The 22,216-nt window shown below is 55.3% G+C and overlaps 1 protein-coding gene across 4 annotated transcripts; it reads right to left on the reverse strand.

Moving 5' to 3' along the window:
- Positions 1 to 637: 637 nt before the first annotated feature.
- Positions 638 to 22,105, reverse strand: SGTA (small glutamine rich tetratricopeptide repeat co-chaperone alpha). 4 transcript variants are annotated; one of them, XM_045544303.1, is made up of 12 exons: positions 22,029 to 22,105; positions 11,896 to 12,062; positions 11,182 to 11,288; positions 10,796 to 10,877; positions 9,466 to 9,565; positions 8,335 to 8,439; positions 7,566 to 7,704; positions 6,756 to 6,818; positions 4,810 to 4,847; positions 3,314 to 3,403; positions 3,003 to 3,125; positions 638 to 1,733 (listed from the first exon to the last, which is right to left on the reverse strand). In XM_045544303.1, exons 2-11 carry the CDS (start codon positions 11,993 to 11,995, stop codon positions 3,011 to 3,013), a joined length of 939 nt encoding a protein of 312 aa, XP_045400259.1. In that variant the 5' UTR covers positions 11,996 to 12,062; positions 22,029 to 22,105; the 3' UTR covers positions 638 to 1,733; positions 3,003 to 3,010. The 4 variants fall into 4 exon arrangements, with proteins under 4 accessions (XP_045400259.1, XP_045400234.1, XP_045400251.1 ...); XM_045544278.1 differs by having other exon boundaries at positions 10,796 to 10,880; XM_045544295.1 differs by having other exon boundaries at positions 10,796 to 10,880; positions 11,896 to 12,034; positions 22,029 to 22,085.
- Between the last annotated feature and the right edge of the window lie 111 nt (positions 22,106 to 22,216).

Here is a 22,216-nt window from a genome sequence, read left to right on the forward strand (position 1 = left end):
CATGTGACACTGACACTTCTGGGCTGGGCACAGTTTTAAACTCACGGCCCTACCGTAGGTGCTCTGCTCCTCAGCAGCGTGGACACTGGGGCCAGGTCATTCTGCATTGGGCCATCCTGGGCACTGCAGGTGCTGAGCAGTATCCCTGGCCTCCACCCACTCCATGCCAGGAGTTCTCCCTCTGCAGTTGTGACAGCCACAAGTGTCCCTAGACACTGCCGAGTGTCCCCTTACCGCCCAGGTGAGACCCATTGCCTTTACCTGAAGAACCCTGCCCACCTTCCAGCCATGGCCCAGACCTCACCTCCGGCCTTCCCTATGGGACCGAGAGCCCCCTGGGGTAGCTGTTCTCTCATCATTGTTATCTGTGATTTTGGGGGTGTGATTTCTGGGAGCTGACAGTGGATAATGGCTGAACCTGAACTTCACCCCTACAAATCTCAGTTCTTCCTCTGACTGGAAGAGTAAAGGCTGGGCACCTAAGGGAGGGCTGACACAGGGGGGTCTCGTGCTCCAGGCACTGAGGTGACTAACTCACAACAGCCTGAGTGGTCTGCAAACTCCATGCTGGGGGGAGCGGTTCCTGGAAGTTTGGGATTGAGGGGGTGTCAGTGGTGCACAGAGGCCAACACAGAGATGGACAGAGATCGCGACGTTTATTTATTCCGTCACGCTCTGCACCACGGTTAGCATGGGAGTCAGCACACATCTGGCTGCCGTGGCCAGTGGTGACCCTTCTTCCTACTGGTTACCTACGACACATGGTACTGCGTCTACATGGCCCGAGACTGCCAGGGAGCCTCAGGACGCGCCAGCTGACAAAACTGCTGCCGGGACAGCTCACCTCCCTCCCCAGCCCTCAGGAGCCAAGGCCACGCTTCCTAGCTCTGGTGGCTGTTTCAGGCCCACGAGGACCCCGGGCCTGTGCCACACAGGGGCAGAACAGTGGAATGGGACACACAAAGGCGGACCTCTGCCCGAGACAACAGGCCACGATCACGCCACCAGCTGTCAGCCATGAGGACTGGAGCGCGGGAAGAAATGGAACGCGTGTCTGTCAACATGCTCGGCTGGAAAAGAAGTCACAGATGCTGGTCCTGGGCACTGAGGATGGTTCCTGGGCCGGGGAGGCATGGGTGACAGCAGTCGTCTCTCAGGTGTCTGCGGCTAAAGAGTTCCTCATGCAAAGACACCAGGCCTGTGGGTCACGGGCAGACCCTGGTGCCCAGGCCTTGGCTGGCAGTGAGCTCTCCCGGGCAGGCAGGTGGCCAGGGTGGCCGGGCGAGCAGAGAGGTTGACTTAGCAGGTGGCTTCTCACAGGACAGGAGAGTTCTTGAAGACAGACCCAAGGATGAGGGGCAGGGGTGGGGGGGACTATAAAAAGGGCTCCCGGAGCCACGGGAATGCACCACGTGGCTCAACCCCAAACCTGCCACTTCTCCAAGGGCAGCCTGAGACACACCCCCAGAGTTCTAGAAAATACTTTAGTGACTGGGCTTCCTGGGGGCGGAGGGGAGACGGTTGCTGGTCTGCGTTCGGCTTGCTGGCTCTTGTTTCGAGAGGGGTCTGGGGGCCATAAGGGAGTATAAAAAGGGAGGGGCAAAGGAAAAACAGGGAGAAAAATCCATCTTAACATGCACATCCGATTTCTTCTTCTCTCGAGTGGCCCAGCAGGAGGAAGTGGCGAAACATGAGAATGCTTCCGGTCGGCTGGGAGGACGCAGTCGGGGCACCTGGAGGGAGAGACACATGGGCTCAGGACCCAGGTGGGAGCCCAGGGTACGGAGCACCGTCCAGGGAGGAGTGATTCCAGGGCAGATGGGCCACGTTCACACAGTGGCCACATGTGGCTGGGGGCATTGTATCAGCGCAGAGAGAGAACATGGTCACTATCTAGAAGGTTCTACGAGTATAGACACGAAAGTATTAGTGAAGCTACTTTGGATGTAAGGTTACAACAGTGTAAAATTGATCTGGAATATGTTTAAAAAAAAAAACAAAAATGTAAAAGCTTATTAAAAAGAAAAAGGGCCAGGTGTGGTAGTTCACATCTGTAATGTCAGCACTTTGAGAGGCCAAGGAGGGAGGATCACTTGAGCCCAGGAGTTCAAGACCAGCCTGGACAACATAGCGAGATCCCTTCTCTTAAAAAAAAAAAAAAAAATTAGCCGGGCATGGTGGTGGTGCCTGTAGTCCCAGCTACTTGGGAGGCTGAGGCAGGAGGATCACTTGAGCCAGGTGTTAGAGGCTGCAGTGAGCTGTGATACCACTGCACTCCAGTCTGGGCGACAGAGTGAGATCCTATCTCAACAAAAAAAAAAAAAAAAAAAAGAAAAAAAAAGAGAGAGAAGAAGAATTGGTGCCCAAAATATTAATGCTGGCTGCTGCTCTGGGCAGAAAGATAAAAGGTTACTCTTAATGCTTTTTAATGTTCTGTCCTTTAAAATTTTCTAGAGTGAGCATGGTTAAAACATTTTAAAAAGTGTGGGTATGTGTGTGAGGGGAGATGATGGCAAAATAACAATAGGTCCCATCAAAGCAGAATAAAACATCTCCTGGGGAAGACAGGGGGCCACTTGCCACCCACCCCAGGGAGTTGGCGTTGGCTGGAGATGAGACAGAGTCCAGAAGCCCCTGGGGACGGAGTATGGCCATGGGGCCCTGAACCCATCTGGGACATCTGGGCATGTTTTTAGGCAATTGTAAACATAACACTTGCTCACAGTGACAAAACATCAAAAAAAGAACCCCACAAAACGCAGGCAGACCACTCGGGAGTGGATGCAAAGGCAGGTGCTCGGCCCTGGCGACCTCATTGCCACCTCTGCAGTGGCTGTCCTGACACTTGTGCACAGGGCCCGTGGGGATCAGCCCCAGGGCCCCCCACAGCTCCGATCCAGGGGAGGGTCCTGAGATCTGAGACCTACCCCTGGCCTCTGTGCCTCAGGGTGGCCCTCCCGGGCATGGCTCCCGTGCCCCCTGCTGCCCCGCCGGGGACTCACGTGGCAGGTCATTCCTGCTGGTCATCGTTGCTGGCACTGGGGGTCCGACTTCGGATCTGACTCCTGAGCTGCTCTATCAACTCCGGGTTCTGCTGCTGCATCTGCTGAGCGAACTGCTGGCCGCTGTGAGGAGGTGTCGGGGCTCAGCCAGGCCCCAGGAGGAGGGGACACACCTCCCCACCTGGCCCTGCTGACTCCTCAGGTGGTTGTGGCTGCCTGGAGGACACCGGGTCCTTCTGCATCCCCGCTTCCCTCTTGTCTGTGTGCCCGCCCTGCTGCCCACCCACGTCCTCCCCGACGGGACCACTCACGCCTGGATGAGGCTGGCCAGGTCGTTCTGCGAAGGGCTGGTGCCTGGCGTTCCCAAAGGGTTGTGCCCGCCTGAAATCATCCCGGACATGCTGCAAGGAGAGAGCCTGTGACGTGCAGACAGGACAGCAGCTGCCCAGCCCCACTGCGGCCCTTCATAGATGGCCCCGGAGAGAATTCCTTCTCGCCCCTTCCCCTGCCACCTGTTGGACCCCGCAGGTCCCAAACCCACCCTCCTCAGGCCCTGTGAATTTTGTCAGCGTTCCCAGGAACATCCTTTATTGGCAAAGACAGCAGTTCCCAGCTGGGGTGATCCTGCCCCCAGAGGACACTTGGCAATGTCAGCATTTAACTGTCATTACTGGGGTATGGGCAGCTCCTGGCACCTGCTGAGTGGAGGCAGGGAGGCTGCTCAGCACCTGCAGGGGCCAGGACGCCCCCAACCCAAAGGACGCTCCGGCCCCATGTGCCGGCAGTGCTGTGGCTGGGCAACTGTGCTTTACCATCTGACCATGGAAACAGGCTGGCAGTTCCCCAGGAAGTTAAACAGTTACCTGTGAGCCAGCAATTCATTCCCAGGGACATATCCCAGATCACTAAAAACAGGGACTCAAAGAACAACTTGTGCCCCAATGTTCCCGGCAGCACCATTCACAAAAGGTGGAAACAGCACGTGAGCACAGAGGGATGAGGACACACAAAACAGTCCATCCACACATTGGACTATCACTCAGCCATGAAAAGGGATGAGGCTCTGACACAGGCCACAGCAAGGAAGGACCTTGAGGACATCGTGCTCAGTGAGAGACGCCAGACACAGAAGGACACACAGTGTGTGATTCCATTTACATCACATGTCCAGAACAGGCAGCTCCACGAAAATGGGATGTGGATTCGTGGGTGCCAGGGGCTGGGGAGGGGATGGGAGTGACTGCTGATGGGGATGGGACTTCCTTTCGGAAGTGATGAAAATGCTTTGGTGCTAAAAATACTGGTGACAGTTGCACGACATCGTGAATGTACTTGATGCACTAAGTTGTACACTTTCTTTTTTTTTTTTTTTTTTTGAGACAGAGTGTCACTTTGTTGCCCGGGCTAGAGTGAGTGCCGTGGCATCAGCCTAGCTCACAGCAACCTCAGACTCCTGGGCTTAAGCGATCCTACTGCCTCAGCCTCCCTAGTAGCTGGGACTACAGGCATGAGCCACCATGCCCGGCTAATTTTTTTGTATATATATTTTTAGTTGGCCAGATAATTTCTTTCTATTTTTAGTAGAGACGGGGTCTCACTCTTGCTCAGGCTGGTCTCGAACTCCTGACCTCGAGCGATCCACCCGCCTCGGCCTCCCAGAGCTAGGATTACAGGCGTGAGCCACCGCGCCTGGCTAAGTTGTACACTTTCAAATGTTAAAATGTTGAGTTTTATGCTACATGTATCTTGCCACAGTAAAAAGACATTTAGCCGCAAGCAAATACAAAGGAGAATGGTTGTTACTTACAGCTGTTGAACTTGGGGATTGTTCATTAGGTTTGATGCCTGAAAAAAAGAACAGCTTTGTCAGAAAAAGCAAGTTTCCACACACATTATTTTCTTTAATTAAAAATCTTGCTGGGCGCAGTGGCTCACGCCTGTAATCCTAGCACTCTGGGAGGCCGAGGCGGGTGGGTCACTCAAGGTCAGGAGTTCAAGACCAGCCTGAGCAAGAGCAAGACCCCGTCTTTACTAAAAATAGAAAGAAACGATCTGACCAACTAAAATATATATATAAAAACAATTAGCCGGGCATGGTGGCACATGCCTGTAGTCCTAGCTACCTGGGAGGCTGAGGCAGGAGGATCGCTTAAGCCCAGGAGTTTGAGGTTGCTGTGAGCTAGGCTGATGCCACGCACGCACTCTATCCCAGGCAACAAAGCAAGACTCTGTCTCAAAAAAAAAAAAAAAAAAAAAATCTTTATCTTGCAGGCTGTGCTCAAGGCTCGAATGCCTCGGTGAGGCATGCATCTCCTCCAGCGCTCCTCCAGCTTGTGCTGGCTGACTCCAGGGTTGTTAACAAAAATGAAATAAATCTTCAACTTAATGAAGCGAGGTTCTATAACCCAAGCACATGGAACACCAGCAGGAGCTGGGCATTTGGCCTTTCCCACCCTTTTCCCATGTTCTGCCTCTTTTTCCTCATGAGCTGGGACGTCACATTTACCACTGACGTCCTGTTTGGACACCTGTTTTGAGCAAGATCCCACAGCGCCATGTCACGTTTCCACTGGCAGCTCAGGGTTGGCTGTGAGGATGCCTTTCCGTTTCTGACACTGTAGCGGGCTTGTCTGGTTTCCAGCTTTGCTCTATGAGATGAGAGTGCTGTCCTGAGCATTTTCTTGTACTAACTTGCCCATTAGGATTACTCCTTGGGATCTACTTAAAGTGGACAAGTAGGAACTTAGCAGCGGTCACCAGCTACAGGGTCTCTGACCCCACTCAGCTGGACCGCTATATTGTTTATCTGCATCATATATCTGAGCTGAGTATGAATGGGCATGGCCGTGCCAATAGAACTCCGTTAACAAACCCTGCAGTGGGCTGTAACCTGCCCACCCTGCATGCCTGACGTCAGAAGCAGTCGGGCCGAGATGCCCTTTGAGGGGTCTGCGCCCGCCCACCCTCCCGTCTCTCATGGAGACAGGCCTCCGGGCGGCCCGGCCACTGGCCTAGGCCACAGTGAACATGGCAGTCTCTGCTGATTTACGCGGCTACACGCTCCCTGCTCTGGTGAGGACACACTTCTGACTTTTCTCTTCCTAACGGTTTTAGGGGAGTCGCCGCATCCTGAGGCCGTGGTAGCCAGCAGATCAGCTGGAGGGTGGGAAAGACCACCCAGAAAATGGACATGTGCGGGGACGGCCCTCTGAGGGCCCCAGCCAAACGATGAGTCTTCTGTGGCACCAGCACGCTGGCATCGGGAGGGGGCCTGGGCGCGTGGTGTTGAGTTATCTCATCTTCACCTCAGGAAGGGGAAGGTGGCTGTGCTGTCACCACTGGCCCCACGTTGCGAGGGGGAAGCAGGCTGATTGGGGGTGGGGTTCGGTTTTTCATTTTCCTGGTTATTCAGCCAGGAGGGGAAGGATACCGTTTGTCTGCTGTGCTCACTACTGGTGGGCTTTGCTTGGGGTGGTCCTGGGAACATGTGACATCAATATCCGGCACATTTTTGATCATCACAACTGAGGTGGGGGAGCCCCTGGCACAGAGTGGCTGGAGGCCGGGGTGCAGCTCAGCTCCCTGCAGCACCCACGACACCCCCAGCAAGTGAGAATCATCTGGTACCAAAGGCCGACAGCGGGAAGCCCTGGCCCAGGCAGAGCCATGACTCGGCAGGTGAGCGCCTGTGTAGTGTGGGGACGCAGAGGGGCGGGAAGGGGGGCCCGTGGAAGGCGGGGGGGTGTTACCAACCATGCTCATGAAGCTCGGGTTGTTCAGCAGGCCGGCGATGTCGAAGCTGCCAACGCCTCCCGTCTGAGGGTGAGAACAGCACTGGTTAGTGACGCCTGGACACTGGCAGGCCCCCGGGAACTGAGAAACAATGTCCCCCACAGGGCTCGATGGTCTGTCCACCTGTGCCAGTCCCCATAGCCAGAGAGGGCTGTGAACTACAAGGCACAAACCACAGGGCTGATCACTTCGGGAAAAGCGTGGTATGTTATCCACAGCCTTTTTTTCTGTGTTCTGATGCTTTGACACCTGGGGGCCTTGCAGACCTGGGAGAGCCGGCTCCTCCCAGGGGTGGCCAATTCCTAGATAGCAAAGGGCCGGCCCAGAAGTGCACCCTTCAGATGCAAACCAGCGGCCCCAGAGCCTATATCCCACACCTCCTTCACTGGGCGCCCACACTGGGGGCCAAAATCTGTCTCCCCTAACCACCAGGGCCAGGTACCAGATGCCCAGGGGTGGCCCTTACACCCAGGGCCTGCTGACGTGATTCACATGAGCCAACCCAAGTCTGCTCAGGCTGCCTTGCCTGCAAAGCCACAGTGAAGGCTCCTGCCCACGTGTACCCCCAGCCCAGCCTTCTGGGGTGGCCCTGCCTGCCTCCTGCTTCTAGGGACCTATAGGCATGAATGGCTTCCCTACGACAGTCACTCCCACTCTGGGTGTCTCACCACACCCAACCGAAACACTCCCAGGGACCCTTACAACACACAGGCCAAGCCTCTGGCTAGTGAGACCACCCATGGGCCACGCTCGCCTCCCCGGCAGACTCACGGGACTCGGGGCTTCTCTCAGCTTCAGCTCTGCGATCTTGAGATTCGACTTGTACGTCTCATTGTCAGGGTCCAGCTCCAAGGCCTTCTTGTAGTAGGCCACAGCCTCCGCATGCTTGTTCAGACTGGACAGCGCCAAGCTGCGGGACAGAGATGGCCCCAGGAGGCGGCCTGTCCCTGTCACCCCAACTCTACTGGGCCACTCTCCAAGCCCTGGTCCCTGTGGGCCCCAGCAACCCCCAAACCGCCAGGGATGGCATCACCCCTGCCTGCTCATGGCGCCACACACAAAAGTACTTCCCAAGCCCAAAGGTGGGGCTGAGTGGAGGGAGGGGTATGTGTGGGCTAGCGAGAAATGTGCGTTTGGTCTCCACCCTGGCTCCCCGCACAGGGCTCCTAGAACCCCTGGAACTTCCTGAACCACAGGAGTATCTCTTGTCTCACAGCAGCAGTCCTGGAAACCCTCACCTGAGTTGTGTGAGGAGGTGACTGGTGGGGCAGAACCCTGGATGGAGCTGGTCCCCAGAGGAGCAGACGTGGAGCAGAGAGTGGACTCCCAGCCCACCCTCCTCGACCCGCAAGGAGATTTGGTCATAAAAACCCTCGAGCGATGCAATCCAGAGAAATCCCACAGGGACCAAGCTCACTCTGGAGTTAGCGTCAGGACTGGACTGGGGTCGGAGAATCGGTCATGGGAGTGGAAAAACCACACAAAGTGGGGGCGGCCCAGACTGAGAAGACGGGTGGGACAGGCGCTGGGCGGCACTCACCCCATCCTGCCATAGGCCTTGCTGTAGGCTGGGTCTATGCAGATGGCCCTCTCGCAGTCTTGCACCGCCCCTGCGTAGTTCCCGAGCTTGCTGTAGGCCGCAGCTCTGAGGAGACAAAGGCAGGGCGGGCCCCTCATCAGTGGCTCTGCGCCATGCAGGCAGCAGGAGGGAAGTCAGCCGTGTTCCTCCTGCGCTACCTGAGAGGCGCTACCCGAGGTGCGAGCCTCAGTTTCCCCATGGAGATGGGGCTGATACTGGGTTGCTGAGAGGTGATGGGCTCAAAACACCACGGGCCGCTCAGAACGGCATCTCTGAGCTTTATCTGTTTGTGATGGTGTTTAGGTTTGTGGTTGGACCAGAGCAGTGAACAGAAGCCTGGTTTATGCTGCCAAATAGCGAAACGCTACGAAAAACTGATCCAGCTCCACTGAAGGGCTGATGTCAAAGCTCCCGGCTTATGACGTATGGGCCATTTTCCTGAGTTTTAGTATTTCACTTAAGGTGCCTCCTCGTTTCCCAGGCACAGAGAGGCCTTAAGGAGAAACCACCTGGTGACCAGCGGCCACGTGGAGGGCAGGGCAGGCGGGAGCGCGCTGCACGATCCCTGCAACTCTCCCCTAAGCTGGGAATAGACGCAAACCACAAGGTGAGAGAGAAACAAAACCCCAGGGCAGTTGCACCTGAGGCGGGGTGGGTCACGCCGTGGCTGCCCAGGGGAGTGTGCGATTCTCTGCTTCCCACTCCTCCCCCCAGTCGCTGCCAGCCCGCGACCACAGCTCCACGCGGGAGGCTCTGCAGGTTACTCAGCCTTTCCACTGCAAGCGGAGGCCAGACGCGGCTCTCCGCTATTATTACTCATACTGCCATGAACAGATGCACAGATGCTCTCACATTCTCGGTTATTTTCTTGGCGTGATGTCCTGAGTGGAGCATGGAGCCGCCTGATTTCAGCGTCACTACCGACCCTCCCCAACCCCCTTGCTGTGCCTGACACCTGACCACATGCGGAACTGCCCCCGACGACCCCTGACTGCCTGAGGCCTCCCCTGTCTCAGGCCCTTGCAGAGCATCTCGGAGGACGAGGATGTGCCGCTGCCTGGCCGCCCCACCCAGGCAGGCCCGAGCTGGTACCTGTTGCAGAAGTAGACGGCGTTGGCCGGGTTCAGCTCGATGGCTCTGCCATAGAGGTGCACGGCGGCCTCGAAGTTCTCCACTTTCATCTGCTCGTTCCCTGAAGAGGAATAAAAGAATGTTCAGCCAGGTCATCCACACCTGACTCAGGGGTCTAGACGACATCACTCTTGGCTCTTCTGGCGTGTACTCAAGGGGATTAACTCTCAGTCTTGGCTACAGAGGCATCTGGACCTGCTGGGGTCCAGCCACGAGCTCTGGTCTCTGCACCCGCTAAGGTGTGGGGGTAGGCGGTAGGGCCCGGCCTGTGCCAGCAATGGCAGCCATCGCTGCATGGGTCGCGACCCCAGCTCAGGGTCCAACACTGTCCTTTTTCTTTTCATTCAGAAACAGCCCAGGCGGGGACCCATGTGCCAGAACATTCAGCAATGGGACTTTTCTCTAGGGCACGGGTCCTGGCTGGCGGGAAGGGGAAGGCTGGCCCAGACCCAGCTCTGAAGACACAAGCCCAAGCTTCCCGCTCCCACCCCATGACCCCAATTCAGGGTCAGGCGTTGGGGAGATGGGCTCTGCCTGTGTCTTTAAAAACAGTTTTGCTGATATAATTTACGTACCATAAAGCTCACCTTAAAGTACAATTCAGTCGTTTTTAGTATATTCACTATGTTGTACCATCATCATTGCTATCGAATTCTAGAACATTCCATCGCCTCAAAAGGAAGCCCTGTCCCCATCAGCAGTCATTCCCCCTCCCCTCGAAAGCACAAATCCACATCCTGTCTCTGTGGATCTGCCTGTTCTGGACACTTCATATAAATGGAGTCACACACTGTGTGTCCTTCTGTGTCTGGCGTCTCTCACTGAGCACGACATCCTCAAAGTCCATTCACATTGTGGCCTTTTCCTGGCTGAGTGATACTCCAATGCGTGGATGGACCACCTTGGGTTTATCCATCACCCATCTGTGGACACTTACGTTGTTTTCACCTTTGACTGTCGTGGACGACGCTGCTGTGAATGTTCGTGGTTAAGCTGTTGTGGGAACACGTTCCCAGGTCTCCTGGGCGTGGATCTAGGAGTGGGATTGCTGGGCCCCATGGAAATTCTGTTCAACCCTTTGAGGAACCACCAGCTGCGTACGAGGGCAGAATCTCCCCACGTCGTGCATCTGTGTTCTCACAATCGCCTCCCTCAGCCCCAGCCCCAGAGGCCAGCTTGCTGCCCTTGAGAGACGTCCCCAGGCTGGTCTGGACCAGATGGCTGCCCCGTCGCCCATGGCCCCCCACATCCAGGCAATTACTCCTGCAGGGACAGGGAGCCCCTCCCTCACCTTCAGTCTTGAGGCGCTCTGCCTCCGCCGAGTCCTCCTCGGAAGGCGGGGTCCGCTCGGGGCTCCTCAGGTCCTGCGGCATCTCCTGGCCCCAGGGCAAAGATGACCTCTGACCTCTGTCCTCTCTCTCCAGCCCAGTGCCTTCTGACTTCCAGGGCCGCCCGAGAGGGCAGCCAGGCTCCAAGGGACCCGGAGGCTCTGCAGGGCACTCCTGGCCCCTGTGCCTCAGGCCCCACCTCTAGGACGAGGACAGCCAATCGCTCCTTGTGGCCTGAGGTTCCCAGCCCCTGAGATGATGCAGGTGGAGCACCCAGGCCCTGCGGATGTCAACCACTGTTGCTGCTCTTAACTGGGGGGTAGTGGCTGGGGGAAGCCTAGAGGCTCACCTTGTTGGTGGCAGCGGCTTCAAATATCTCCGGCAGGGTCAGAGGGAGTGCAAGGTCACTGTCTTCCACTGTCACCCCAAAAGCGGTCTCCAGGCACTGGATTGCAACTGGAAGCGGGGAAAAGTCACCCACAGGTATCAAACGCAATCCTGAGCTTACTTTTCAGGCCCCAGAGGGCAGGGCTCATGGGTACTCTTCTCTAGTTACAGTTGTTCTCAAAGACCCTGGGATACACTGGGCACATCTGTGCCCCTCAGGGGCCCTGCTTGGAATTCTCCTTCCCAAGCCTCAGAAACTGGAGACAGACAGACACGCCCTACACACTCTGCGACAGCAGGGGAGGCCATGGGCAGAGTTGGGCCCAGGTGCTGACTTCGGGCCTCTGTGGGGTCACAATGCTGGGGCCACCTGGCTAAGGAGCGGCGGGGGCTCAGGCTGTCTGTGTGTGTTGGGGGGAAGGTCCCTGGGGACGCTGTCAGATCTCCAAGGGAACCCGACTGGAGGAAGAGCTTGAAGCCAGCCCCAAGGCAAGTTCTGCATTACTGGGTTTGTCCCAAGGGTGTCGGTCCCAGGCCCCACACTGGTTTTCTATGCTACAGAGGCCTGGCAGGACCCAGACAGGAGCCCACTAGCCTCGTGAGGGCACCACCAGAGCCTCCTCTCCCTGAGACCTGGGATGGGGGGACAGAGGGAGGGTGGCAGGTGCCCACCTACCCTCCAAGCTCTCCTGGGCGTCGGACGAGAGCCCCCCGTGCCGCAGCTGGTCGTGGAGGAACCGGATGATGGCGTAGGCCAGGCGCTTCTTGTTGTCCATCCTGAGCTGGGAGGAGCAATGCTGGGGGGTCCTCAGGATCTTCGGGGCCAAGTTGGGAGCCTGAGTGCTGGGGGCACAGGCAAGTCCCTTGCCTCACTGTGCCCCTTCACGCCCCACCACAGACACCCCAGGCCTGTCCCCTAACTCGGCCTGATAGAGGCACTCTGCTGGCGCTGGCTCGTCTCACTCGAGGTGGAAATGTCTAACTGTGCCCATTCGCAGATGGGGACCTGAGGCTCCAGAGTTTCCTAATCCGCCCGTGCACAGGGCCAGAAGCGATCGCGGTCAGCAGGTAGCTGGGGGCTGCCTGGCTCTGCCCGCTGCACTCCCAGTTCTCCTGACTGCTCCTCCTGCAGCACTGAGGCCTCGTGGGAGCCCAGCCCTGCGATGCCTTCATTTCAGACCTCTGGCCCCAGAGCCAGGAGAGAACCAATCTCTGTGGCTTTAAGCCACCAGACTGTGGTCATTCAATGGCAGCCCCAGACCTGAGTAAGGCACAGCCCTTGCATTTGAGGGGGGGCCGGGGACGTTTTGGGTCGTGGATCACAGCAGCAGGACTCTTGGGTGGGTGACTTCACCTGTCTGAGCCTCGGTCCTCATGTCTGAAAAGTGGGAAATGCCCATTAGGGCTGCTGTCGGGACCATGGCTCTCAGGGCCCCCAGGCGTCTGCTGTTAATATCACAATTCCTCAGGGTAAGTCATGCAGCACAGACCTGGGTTGGCCATTTTTGACTGTGTGATCTCAGGAAAGCAACTGTGAGCCTCAGTTTCCTCCTCTGTCACCCGGGAAGGTGACAGCAGATCCCCGCGGGGTGGGTATGAGGAGGAGGAAGACATGGAGTACATATGCTGGGTGTGCAGCCCCGTCCTGGCAGGCACTGTTTGGTTTTAGGAAATTTAAGCCCTGGGTGGAGGCTCTTCTTGAACATGTGCTAGAAGTGCCCGGATCAACACTCGCGGTGGCTATGCCAGAAACACTCCTGGACTGAGTGGTTCTGCTGGCAGCAGTGGAGGGTTCTCCTGGCTGAAGGTGGCAGTGGAAGGGCTGCGCTGGCATCAAGGTGTGGCAGGGCAGCATGCCCAGGGAGGCCCTGGTGCAGGGATGGGGCCCCCCGCTCTCTGAAGCCACCACAGTCCCCTTGGCCGGGCCTCCCGCCTTTCCTGGAGGCCCTCGCCGCCCAGGGCCCCGGGTGTCTCCATGAGAGGGGCTGCTTCCTTCCGCCGCTGGACTGGCGCACAGGGAGAAAGAGGCTCAGCTCAGCGGGCCACCTTTTTGGCTGTGGCCTGTGCCCTGGGCGACCAGACATAGAGGGAAAGGGAGAGGCAGCCCTAGCTCTGGAGTGGGGCCCTGCTGGGATCAAGTACAGGGGCTGAGCTCACCCTCCCAGAGGGGTTCTGGGGGGAGATCCTGAAACGCAGGCTGGGTAGGACGGGGCCTGGCTGAGTGGACCGCCAGCCTGGGGCTGAATGAGGGAAAACACCGGGCTGGAACAAATTTCACATCTGCTTTTGCCAGCTGCTTCGTAATAACTTGTTACTCTTCTGTGCTTTGTGCCCCGATCCGATTTCCAAAAAGTGATTGAAATAACAAACACTTAGATGAAGAAATACTGTCCCAGGACCCAGGTGGCTGATGTTCTCCTCTTGAGCTAACGCGGCACAGAAGGCACAGAAACAGCACACCTGGGGGTCTTGCCTGCCAGATTCTACCCGGAGCTGAGCACCAATGACCCTTGCGCACACACAGTCACACAGACAGAAGGCTCCATTCGCTGAATGCTGTTAAGGGCTGTGTCCCCCAAAATCCATATGCTGAAGTCCTAACTCCTGGGACCTCAGAATGTGACCTTATTTGGAAATAGGGTCTTTGCAGATGGAATCAGTTAAGATGATGTCATACCAGAGTAGGGTGGGACCCCAGTGCAATAACCAGTGTCCTTATAAAAAGGGGAAATTTGGGCCAGATGCGGCAGCTCATGTCTGTAATCCCAGCACTTTGAGAGGCCCAGGAGTTCGAGACCAGCCTGGGCAACATAGTGAGACCCTAATGTCTACAAAAATAGAAAAAATTAGCCGGGCATGGTAGTGCGCCTGTAGTCGTAGCTATTCGTGAGGCTGAAGCAAGAGGATCGCTTGAGCCCAGGAGTTCCAGGCTGCAGTGAGCTGTGATGAGGCCACCGCACTCCAAGCCTGGGTGACTGAGTGAGACCTTGTCTCAGAAAAAAAGGGGAAGAGAGGGACGCAGACAAGAACACAGGAGGATGCCGTGTGGACGAGGGCAGATGTTGGGTGAGCACCCACAAGCCAAGCAATGCCAAAGATCAACAGATCCCACCAGAAGCTGGGAGAGCCCCGGGAGGGTCCTCCCCACGGCCTCAGAGGGAACCAGCACCACTGATACGTAATCTCGGACTTCCGTCCTTCAGAACTGTGAGTCCACACATTTCTGCTGTTTAAGTCGCAGGCCGGTGGCACCTTGTTCTGGCAGCCCTGGTCCACAAACAAGTGCACTGTGAGGCAGGCCTCGTAGTAGAGAACCACCTCTACCCTTAAAACACCCCAGCGGGCAGGCTGCTCCTGTTTTTAGATGCGCTGACTCAGGCAGAAGGGCTTGGTAGTCTGCCCAGGGCTGAGCAGCCATGAGGAGGACCAGGCTGTCACAACACAACACAGAAAGAAGCAATGACTGCTGTGTCCACCACAAGGGACGGTGCCAAGGGACAGAGGAGGGAGTGACCAGCAGTGCTTTGCCACTGTGCTGGGGACCGGAAGCCGGCAGCCAGAGGGGCAGCTCCTCCTTCCACAAGAAAAGGAAGCTTTGTATCCTTTCTACACGAATGTCTGTTTGAATCCTAAGTGCCCAGATGTCTGATGGCCCAAGACACACAGGTTAACACACACGTGCGCACACGGAGGCCGTTTGGATACCACCACTCATGCACAGGCCGCATTTGGGTGAAACTGGAAGCAGGGCCCCAAGGACCGAGAACACAAAGACTACCTGTCTGATCTGCTTCCCGCAGATCTAGAACATCGACATTGTGAAATACCTTTATGGCTACCTTGGCAAAGGAGGGGGCACCTCCGGAGAATTTTTAACAAACTGATGATCTCCCCTAAAACACAGCCTTCACGTTCTAGGAGGCCATACTGCAGGAGCCCTGTGGATGCTACTTACCTATGGCCACCTCCTTCTAGACTGTTTAATGCCCACAATGTTAGTGCTCAGTGGGTATGATGCCCCAGGGGACACCTGGTGAAGTCTAGAGATACACTCCTGGCACAGAGTGGGCGGAGGCCACGGTTGCTGCTCAGCACCCTGCAGTGCCCAGGACCCTCCCCACCCCCATTAGGAATGACCTGGCCAATGTCCAGGGTGGAGGGGACAGACTCTGGACTAGAATAATAGGACACCATGAAGAGCCTGTGGGTCCCTCTGCACGGTGACCTACACAGTAGGCACTGTGACCCTTTGAGAGAGGACGCAGGCTCAGACTGGGGATGGCGGTGTCTGCCCAAGGCCATGCAGGCAGTGACGGGTGGGGCTGGGGCCCAAACTCAGCAGCTGCCTGACCTGCCCCCACACCCCCTGAGAAATCGGGGCTGTTTAGCGTCTTAGTCCCCTTAAGGTGACCCAGAGGGGGTGAGAAGCCTGTGCCCCAAAGAAAACGAGGAGTGGGCCCCCTGACCACATCCTCGTTACCTGACACTCACCAGAGGCAAGCAGGTCAGTGACCCTCCAGGCTTTAAACGCCGCTGGCATCAGACTCAGATTATGGAGGCCACTCAGTGCTTAGAAGTCAAGACACGCAGGGTGTGCTTGAAGTTGTTTCCATTTCAGGGAAAACGACAACCATCGACAATTATTTAAAAAAAAAAAAAAAAGGAATGAAAGAAGCCAGACACAAAAGGCCACATGGTATATAAATCCATTTATACGAAATGTCAGAAGGGGCAGATCCACAGAGACGGGAAGTGGATTGGTGGTTGCCAGGGGCTGGGGGGGCGGTGGGGAGTGACAGTTGATGGGGACGGGGCTTCTTTATGGGGTGATGCAATATTCCAGAACACGACGGTGATGATGGCTGCACAAGTCTGTGAATGTACTAAGAGCCACTGAATTTTATGCCATGTGAACTATATTCTCAATTTTTTATTTATTTATTTATTTTTTTGAGACAGAGTCTCACTTTGTTGCCCGGGCTAGAGTGAGTGCTGTGGCGTCAGCCTAGCTCACAGCAACCTCAAACTCCTGGGCTTAAGCAATCCTACTGCCTCAGCCTCCCGAGTAGCTGGGACTACAGGCATGCGCCACCATGCCTGGCTAATTTTTTTCTATATAAATTTTCAGTTGTCCAGATAATTTCTTTCTATTTTTAGTAGAGACAGGGTCTCGCTCAGGCTGGTCTCGAACTCCTGACCTCAAGCGATCCACCCGCCCCGGCCTCCCAGAGTGCTAGGATTACAGGCGTGAGCCACCGCGCCCAGCCTATATTCTCAATTTTTTAAAAGAGAAAGGCCTAAAAGAGCTGTGTTTCATGCAGCTGGACAGGAAGTTATGGTCTCCCAGAAAGCTCCATGGGGATGATGAGTTTTCTGCCCCCATCTCTGCACATAGGCAAGAGCCCACACCTCCGAGTTCTGGGATCGGGACAGGCCAGAGCCCGGCAGACCAACAGCTGGCCCAGAATCTGAGGGTTTCCTGTGCGACACAGCAGGGTCCACTGCACACAGGAAAGTGCAGCCACAACGGTGAAGTCACCTGCCCCAGCTAATGGGGTTCAGAGAGCAAACTAGTCAGGTCTCCTGACCCCCAAACCCAAGGAAAACAGACACATGCCACCCAAGATATTTTTGATTTACGGAGTTCTTTTTTAAATAGATACTTGTTTTGACTGACAGAAGCATGATTCCCAACAGCCAAAAGGTGGAAACAACCCAAGCGTCCATGGACAGACGAGTAGACAAACACACCTGGACCATCCATGCCCTGGAATATCACTCAGCCATGAAAAGGGATGAGGCTCTGACACAGGCCACAGCGTGGATGCACCTTGGGGACATCGTGCTCAGTGAGAGACGCCAGACACAAAAGGACAAATCCTGTGTGATTCCACTCACAGGAGGTCCGTGGAGTCGTCAGATCCACAGAGACAGGAAGTGGGATGGTGGGTGCCAGGGGCTGGGGAGGGGGTGGGGAGTGAGTGTTTCATGGGGATAGAGCTTCAGTTTGGGAAGGTGAGAAAGTTCTGGAGATGGAGCGTGCTGATGGTTGTGCAACCATGTGAATGTGTTTAACGTTGCTAAACTGCACGCTGAAAAATGGTTAACACGGTAAATTCTACGTATTTAGAAAAAAGTTTCTTTTCAAAGTCTGGGGTCCTTTGGAAAAGAACCTCTGTGACCTGTGCAGCTTGATTCTTTTGTACATTGTGTTCTAAATCAGGCTCGAAGGTCACATCTGGCCAGGTGTCCATCTAGTGCACAAAGGTTTCTGCATTTCTTAGGAGGTCACACTTTAAATGATTACACGACAGGCTGAACCAGGTAAGGCTCCCATGAGGCCGTACCTGACTTACCTACTTCAGGTCTGGAACAAAGCAACAGCAAGTCACAGAAACCGGTCCTGCCTAAGTCCTCCCACAAACCTAGAAGACTGGGGGTCACTGCCACATCTTACGGAGGGGGGTGACAGGTCCAGAGGGGTGGCGAGTGCAAGATCATACAGTTAACAGCTAGAGCTTCGTGTTCAAGCACCACTTCTGAGGACTGTTTCTCTGTCCGACACCCGGGGCCCAGCAAGACCCATGCTGGGCTGTGTGCGTGTGTGCAGGGGGGTATCCACATTGCGACCTTGGGAGCTAACACAGAACAAAGAAATCTGTGAGACTTGAAAAAGGCAGCTACTGACCTCCTGAAGGGGTCACTGAGGGATCAGAAAATCGAAAGAAGTCAGACTCATTTCTGGTGCTCTCTGTTCTTCCAATCTTTCCCCTGTCAACCTCTGACATCAGGGCCTTTGCACATGCTGCCCCTGCTGCTGGAACACCCCTCCCCGCCAGTGAACTTGTCAGCCCCAGTAGGGCAGACTGGGTGGTCTCTGCCCACTCCCCTCTTCTCCTCATTCCCCTGGGGCAGGGACAAACTACTACCAGTTCCCTGTTTTTGTAAATAAAGTTTTCCTGGCCCACAGCCACACCCATTCATTGCTGCTTTCATGTCTTGGGCAGAGTTGAGCAGAATTGCCCTTAGGTGAGACCCCCTCCTGGTTCAGCGGAGTCCACTGACCCCCAAGAGACTCTTTAAGTCCCATGACGATCTACACATTTAAATACATAAACTAGGTAGGAACCTTCAGGCCTGGGCAACATAGTGAGTCCCTGACTCTAAAAACAATAATCCACATACTGAGTGGGGAGAGAGGGAGGGAGGAGGGAAGTCCCAGGAACTGGGGGTCACCTGGTCTGTACCGTCTACCGCATCGGGAGTTTATTCTGGTGTCCATTGTGAGCAGGGAGAGGACTTAATTTTTTCCCAAATAATTAATTTGGGGTATCTCCACCTTGGCACTGTTGACATCTTGGGTGGATAATCCTCTGTCCTGGCCACTGCAGGTGCTGAGCAGTGTCCCTGGCCTCCACCCACTCTACGCCAGGAGCACCCTCAGTCGTGACAACAACAAAGGTCCCCAGACATCACCAACTGCCCCAGTTGAAAATTACTGACAGCCACTAAATGGGAAAAGGAAGGTTCCAGTCAGTACAAGTCAGCTTTTTCTGGCCAGATAACTCTGCTGTGAACTTTCGGAAAATCTGTTTGCAGAGTATTCTAGGTTTCAGAGCTGCAGAAAAGGGACAGTGGATCTGTGGCTGAGGGCCACTTACCTAAGGTAAGTACAGGGCCTAGCCTGGTAAGTGATGCGGGTCTGTGGTTCTAGAACCTGCTACTTCTCTCCCCTCACCAAGCCGGGAGGACACAAGACGGTTCTCATATCTTCCTTCAACACCTGGATTTTCACATAAAAAGTTTTCTGCTCTTTGGAGCCAGGTGCAGCAAACACGGGCAGGCATGCTCCTTCCTCAATTGCAACGAGGCATGCCCAGTGTCTTTTGAACAATCACAACTTGTGGGGTTCTGGCTGCTGGACAACATTCCCAGAGAAGGCCCACTCTTTCTCTGAACAGTGAGGGCTTTATGAGCGCTCAGACACCACCACCGGCCTGGTGTGAGAGGCGGAGGATGTTGGTCCCAGAGCCAGCTCATCTCAGTGGGCTTCAGGATCCCTTTCAGCTCTGAGTCTATGACTATATATCACCTTTTCATTTTCTCATTACCATAAAAATAAAATGAAAACAACAGCCTGTACTCCTGTCTTATTTCCCTGCCAAGAACAGATCATTGAAAGGGAAAAATGGCACACCCTACCAACAAGAGGTCATTTTGCCTCCCTACACGCTGGGAAGGAGAGGTACCCGTCCTAAACCCACAGCAAAGGCAGGAAAGCTGTCTGCTCCGTCTCCATTCCTGCCCCCATCTTGGGACATGTGAGTTCTACCTCAGTCCTGTCCACTGCCAACATGAAAGCCCTGTTTTCTTCTAAAATGCCACCAGGATGTCATCGTGCACATAAAAATCCTCCACTGCTCCCTGGAACCTCACAAGCGTGCAAAGAGGCCCCTCACCAGCCGGCGTCATCTGCAGGGCCCACTCAAACTCAAGTGCTCACCTCTCCTCCAACTCCCCTGGGAAAGAAACTCACTACCACAAACTCTGAGTCTTCGTCCTACCTCTGTCTGGCATGTCTTACCAGGTTCTACACCCTTTTATGGGGCCTGTCCTTCCTTTGAACCCCTGCACCTGGCAGTGTCTAACCTGTGCAAACTAAGGGTCACATTAGATCATTGTCAAATTCAGAGTCAAATGATCGAGTTCTGTGGGGATGTCACTCCTCCCTGGGTCTTGGCTTCTTTCTGGGTAAAAAACAAACTGTCCTGCCCACCTACAAAAAATTCCTTCAGCTTTTACTGAGCATTTTCTACCAGGGCCAGCACTGGGTCTTGGCAAAAAAAAAAAAAAAAAAAGTAGAACTGAGTAGACTACAGCTCTCAAAGATTCTACGATCTGGGGCAGAGCTTACGCCTGTCTGGAGTCATTCTCGCTTCTAGGAAGATTTAATCATAAAACCTCTGCTCAAATCCTTGGCATGCTCAGGACTTTCCAGGCATCCAGCTAAGTGCTGTGCATGCAGCGGCTTATTTCAGGAGCCAGCAAAGGTTTTCTGGAAAGTGCCAGAAAAAAACTTTCACCTCTGCAGGCCATAGGTTTTTCGTGGCAACTACTCAACTGTGCCCTTGTAGCTCAAAATCAGCCACAATGTGTATATGAAGGAACATGGCTGTGCTCCCAGAAAACTTCATTCACAAAACAGGCCGCAGCTGGATTTGACCCTCTGCTCATAGGTTTGGGTTGGTTTGTTTTTCTCTCATTCTGTGGCCCAGGCTGGAGTGCAGTGGCACAATCACAGCTCACTGTACCCTGGAACCCCTGGGCTCAAGGGATCCAGCCGCCTCAGCCTCCTGAGTAGCTGTGACTACAGACGTAAGCCTTCGCACTGGGCTTCTCTGGTCAGTTTGCTGAGACCTTGGGTAGTTTCATCTTCACACACCTGAGGTGGTTACTATTATTATCTCCATTCTACGAAAGAAGAAAACTGAGGCTTAGAAAGATGGGGGCCATCCAAGTTCACCCAGCTGTGATAGTGCAAATCGGGAGTTCTGAACCCAGGCAGGATGGCCCTAGAGCCTAAAATCCAAAATGCCCTTTCCTCTCCCTACACAATTAGGCACACACACAAAACCCTGCACACAATTTCCTGGGCTCACACACCCCCTGCTGCCCACACTGGTGAAGAATCCCTGGTCTAGGGTAGGGTTTTTAACAGCAGCATTATCAACATTCCGAGAGCATCATTTTCTGTGGGGCAGGGGGCACCCTGGGCACTGCAGGTGCTGAGCAGCGTCCCTGACCTCCACTCACCCCATGCCAGGAGCACCCCCCAACCCAGTCATGACAACCACAAGTGTCTCAAGACATCGCCAAGTGTCCCTGGGGGAGAGAACTGTCCCCAGCTGAGAACCACTGGTCAACGGAGAGGAAAGACAAACAAATCAAAACAACAATCAAAAACCAAATAAAAGAAAACAGGAAAATCATTCAGCCTAAGGGATGCACATGGCACACGTATTTTCCAACACCTAAGAACAAAAATAGTGATTCTCAAGCGAGCTATTATCAAATTCCAAGCACCTGATTAAAAAATTTTTACAGTACCCTCCAAGGCGTATACTCTTAGAACTCCTATTCAGAGAGAAAGAATGGGATGCTCAGAGAGTGAAAGCGACTTGCCCAAGTTTACACAGCGGGCGCGACGTGGTGGGCGGGTCCTCAACCCCGTATTTCCCCCCACCTCGAGTACGATATGCCAAAGACCCTAAACGCGAAATAAGAGAAGCCACTGCAAACCCTCTGCAGTTTTCACTTTGCGCCGGGCCCTGCGGCTCTCAGCCTGGGAGGCAGGGACTTTGACAACGCCCGTTTTACCGAGGAAGAAACTGAGGTTCCAAGAGGCTGGCCACGGTCATCCAGGCAATGACTGGCGGCCCTGGGACAAGAGCCCCGACTTAAGTCCCCACAACCGGGGGTCCCCGAGTCAAAGGGCCGTGTCTCCTGGCAGTTAATAAGAACGAGGGCAGCAGCGTTCAACTCAACTGCATGCGGGGCGCTTTCGCCTCCTATCGACCTCGCCGCCAGCCTGCGGACCAGCGATTCCAGGGGCCAGGAGACGAGGACCCGTCAGGGCCTGCCCGACGCTGCCCGGCCTCAGTTTCCCCTCCGCGCTGCCTACTCACAGGACCTGGCGGGTCGTAGCGACCCCAGCCTCTGACCAACCTCCTCTTATGAGCTCCGGAGCCCCGTGAGCCCCAAGCCACAGACCCCAGGCCCACCCGGCCCAGCACAGAGCCCCTCACTCACCTCTCAGGCGACCGAGACCCGACCCACCGACGGCCGCGCCTGCGCACCACGGCGCCGCCCGGCCCCGCCCCCTGGGCGCGACGCCTGCGCAGAATGAGACCGCTGCTGTTTGCCTTCATTCTGCGCAGGCGTGTCAATGATCAAGGCGGGCTTGGAAGGAAGTGACGCACTGTAGAGGCGGGAACAAG

This window comes from Lemur catta, chromosome 1, assembly GCF_020740605.2.
Source record: "Lemur catta isolate mLemCat1 chromosome 1, mLemCat1.pri, whole genome shotgun sequence".
Taxonomy (NCBI): Eukaryota; Metazoa; Chordata; class Mammalia; order Primates; family Lemuridae; genus Lemur; species Lemur catta.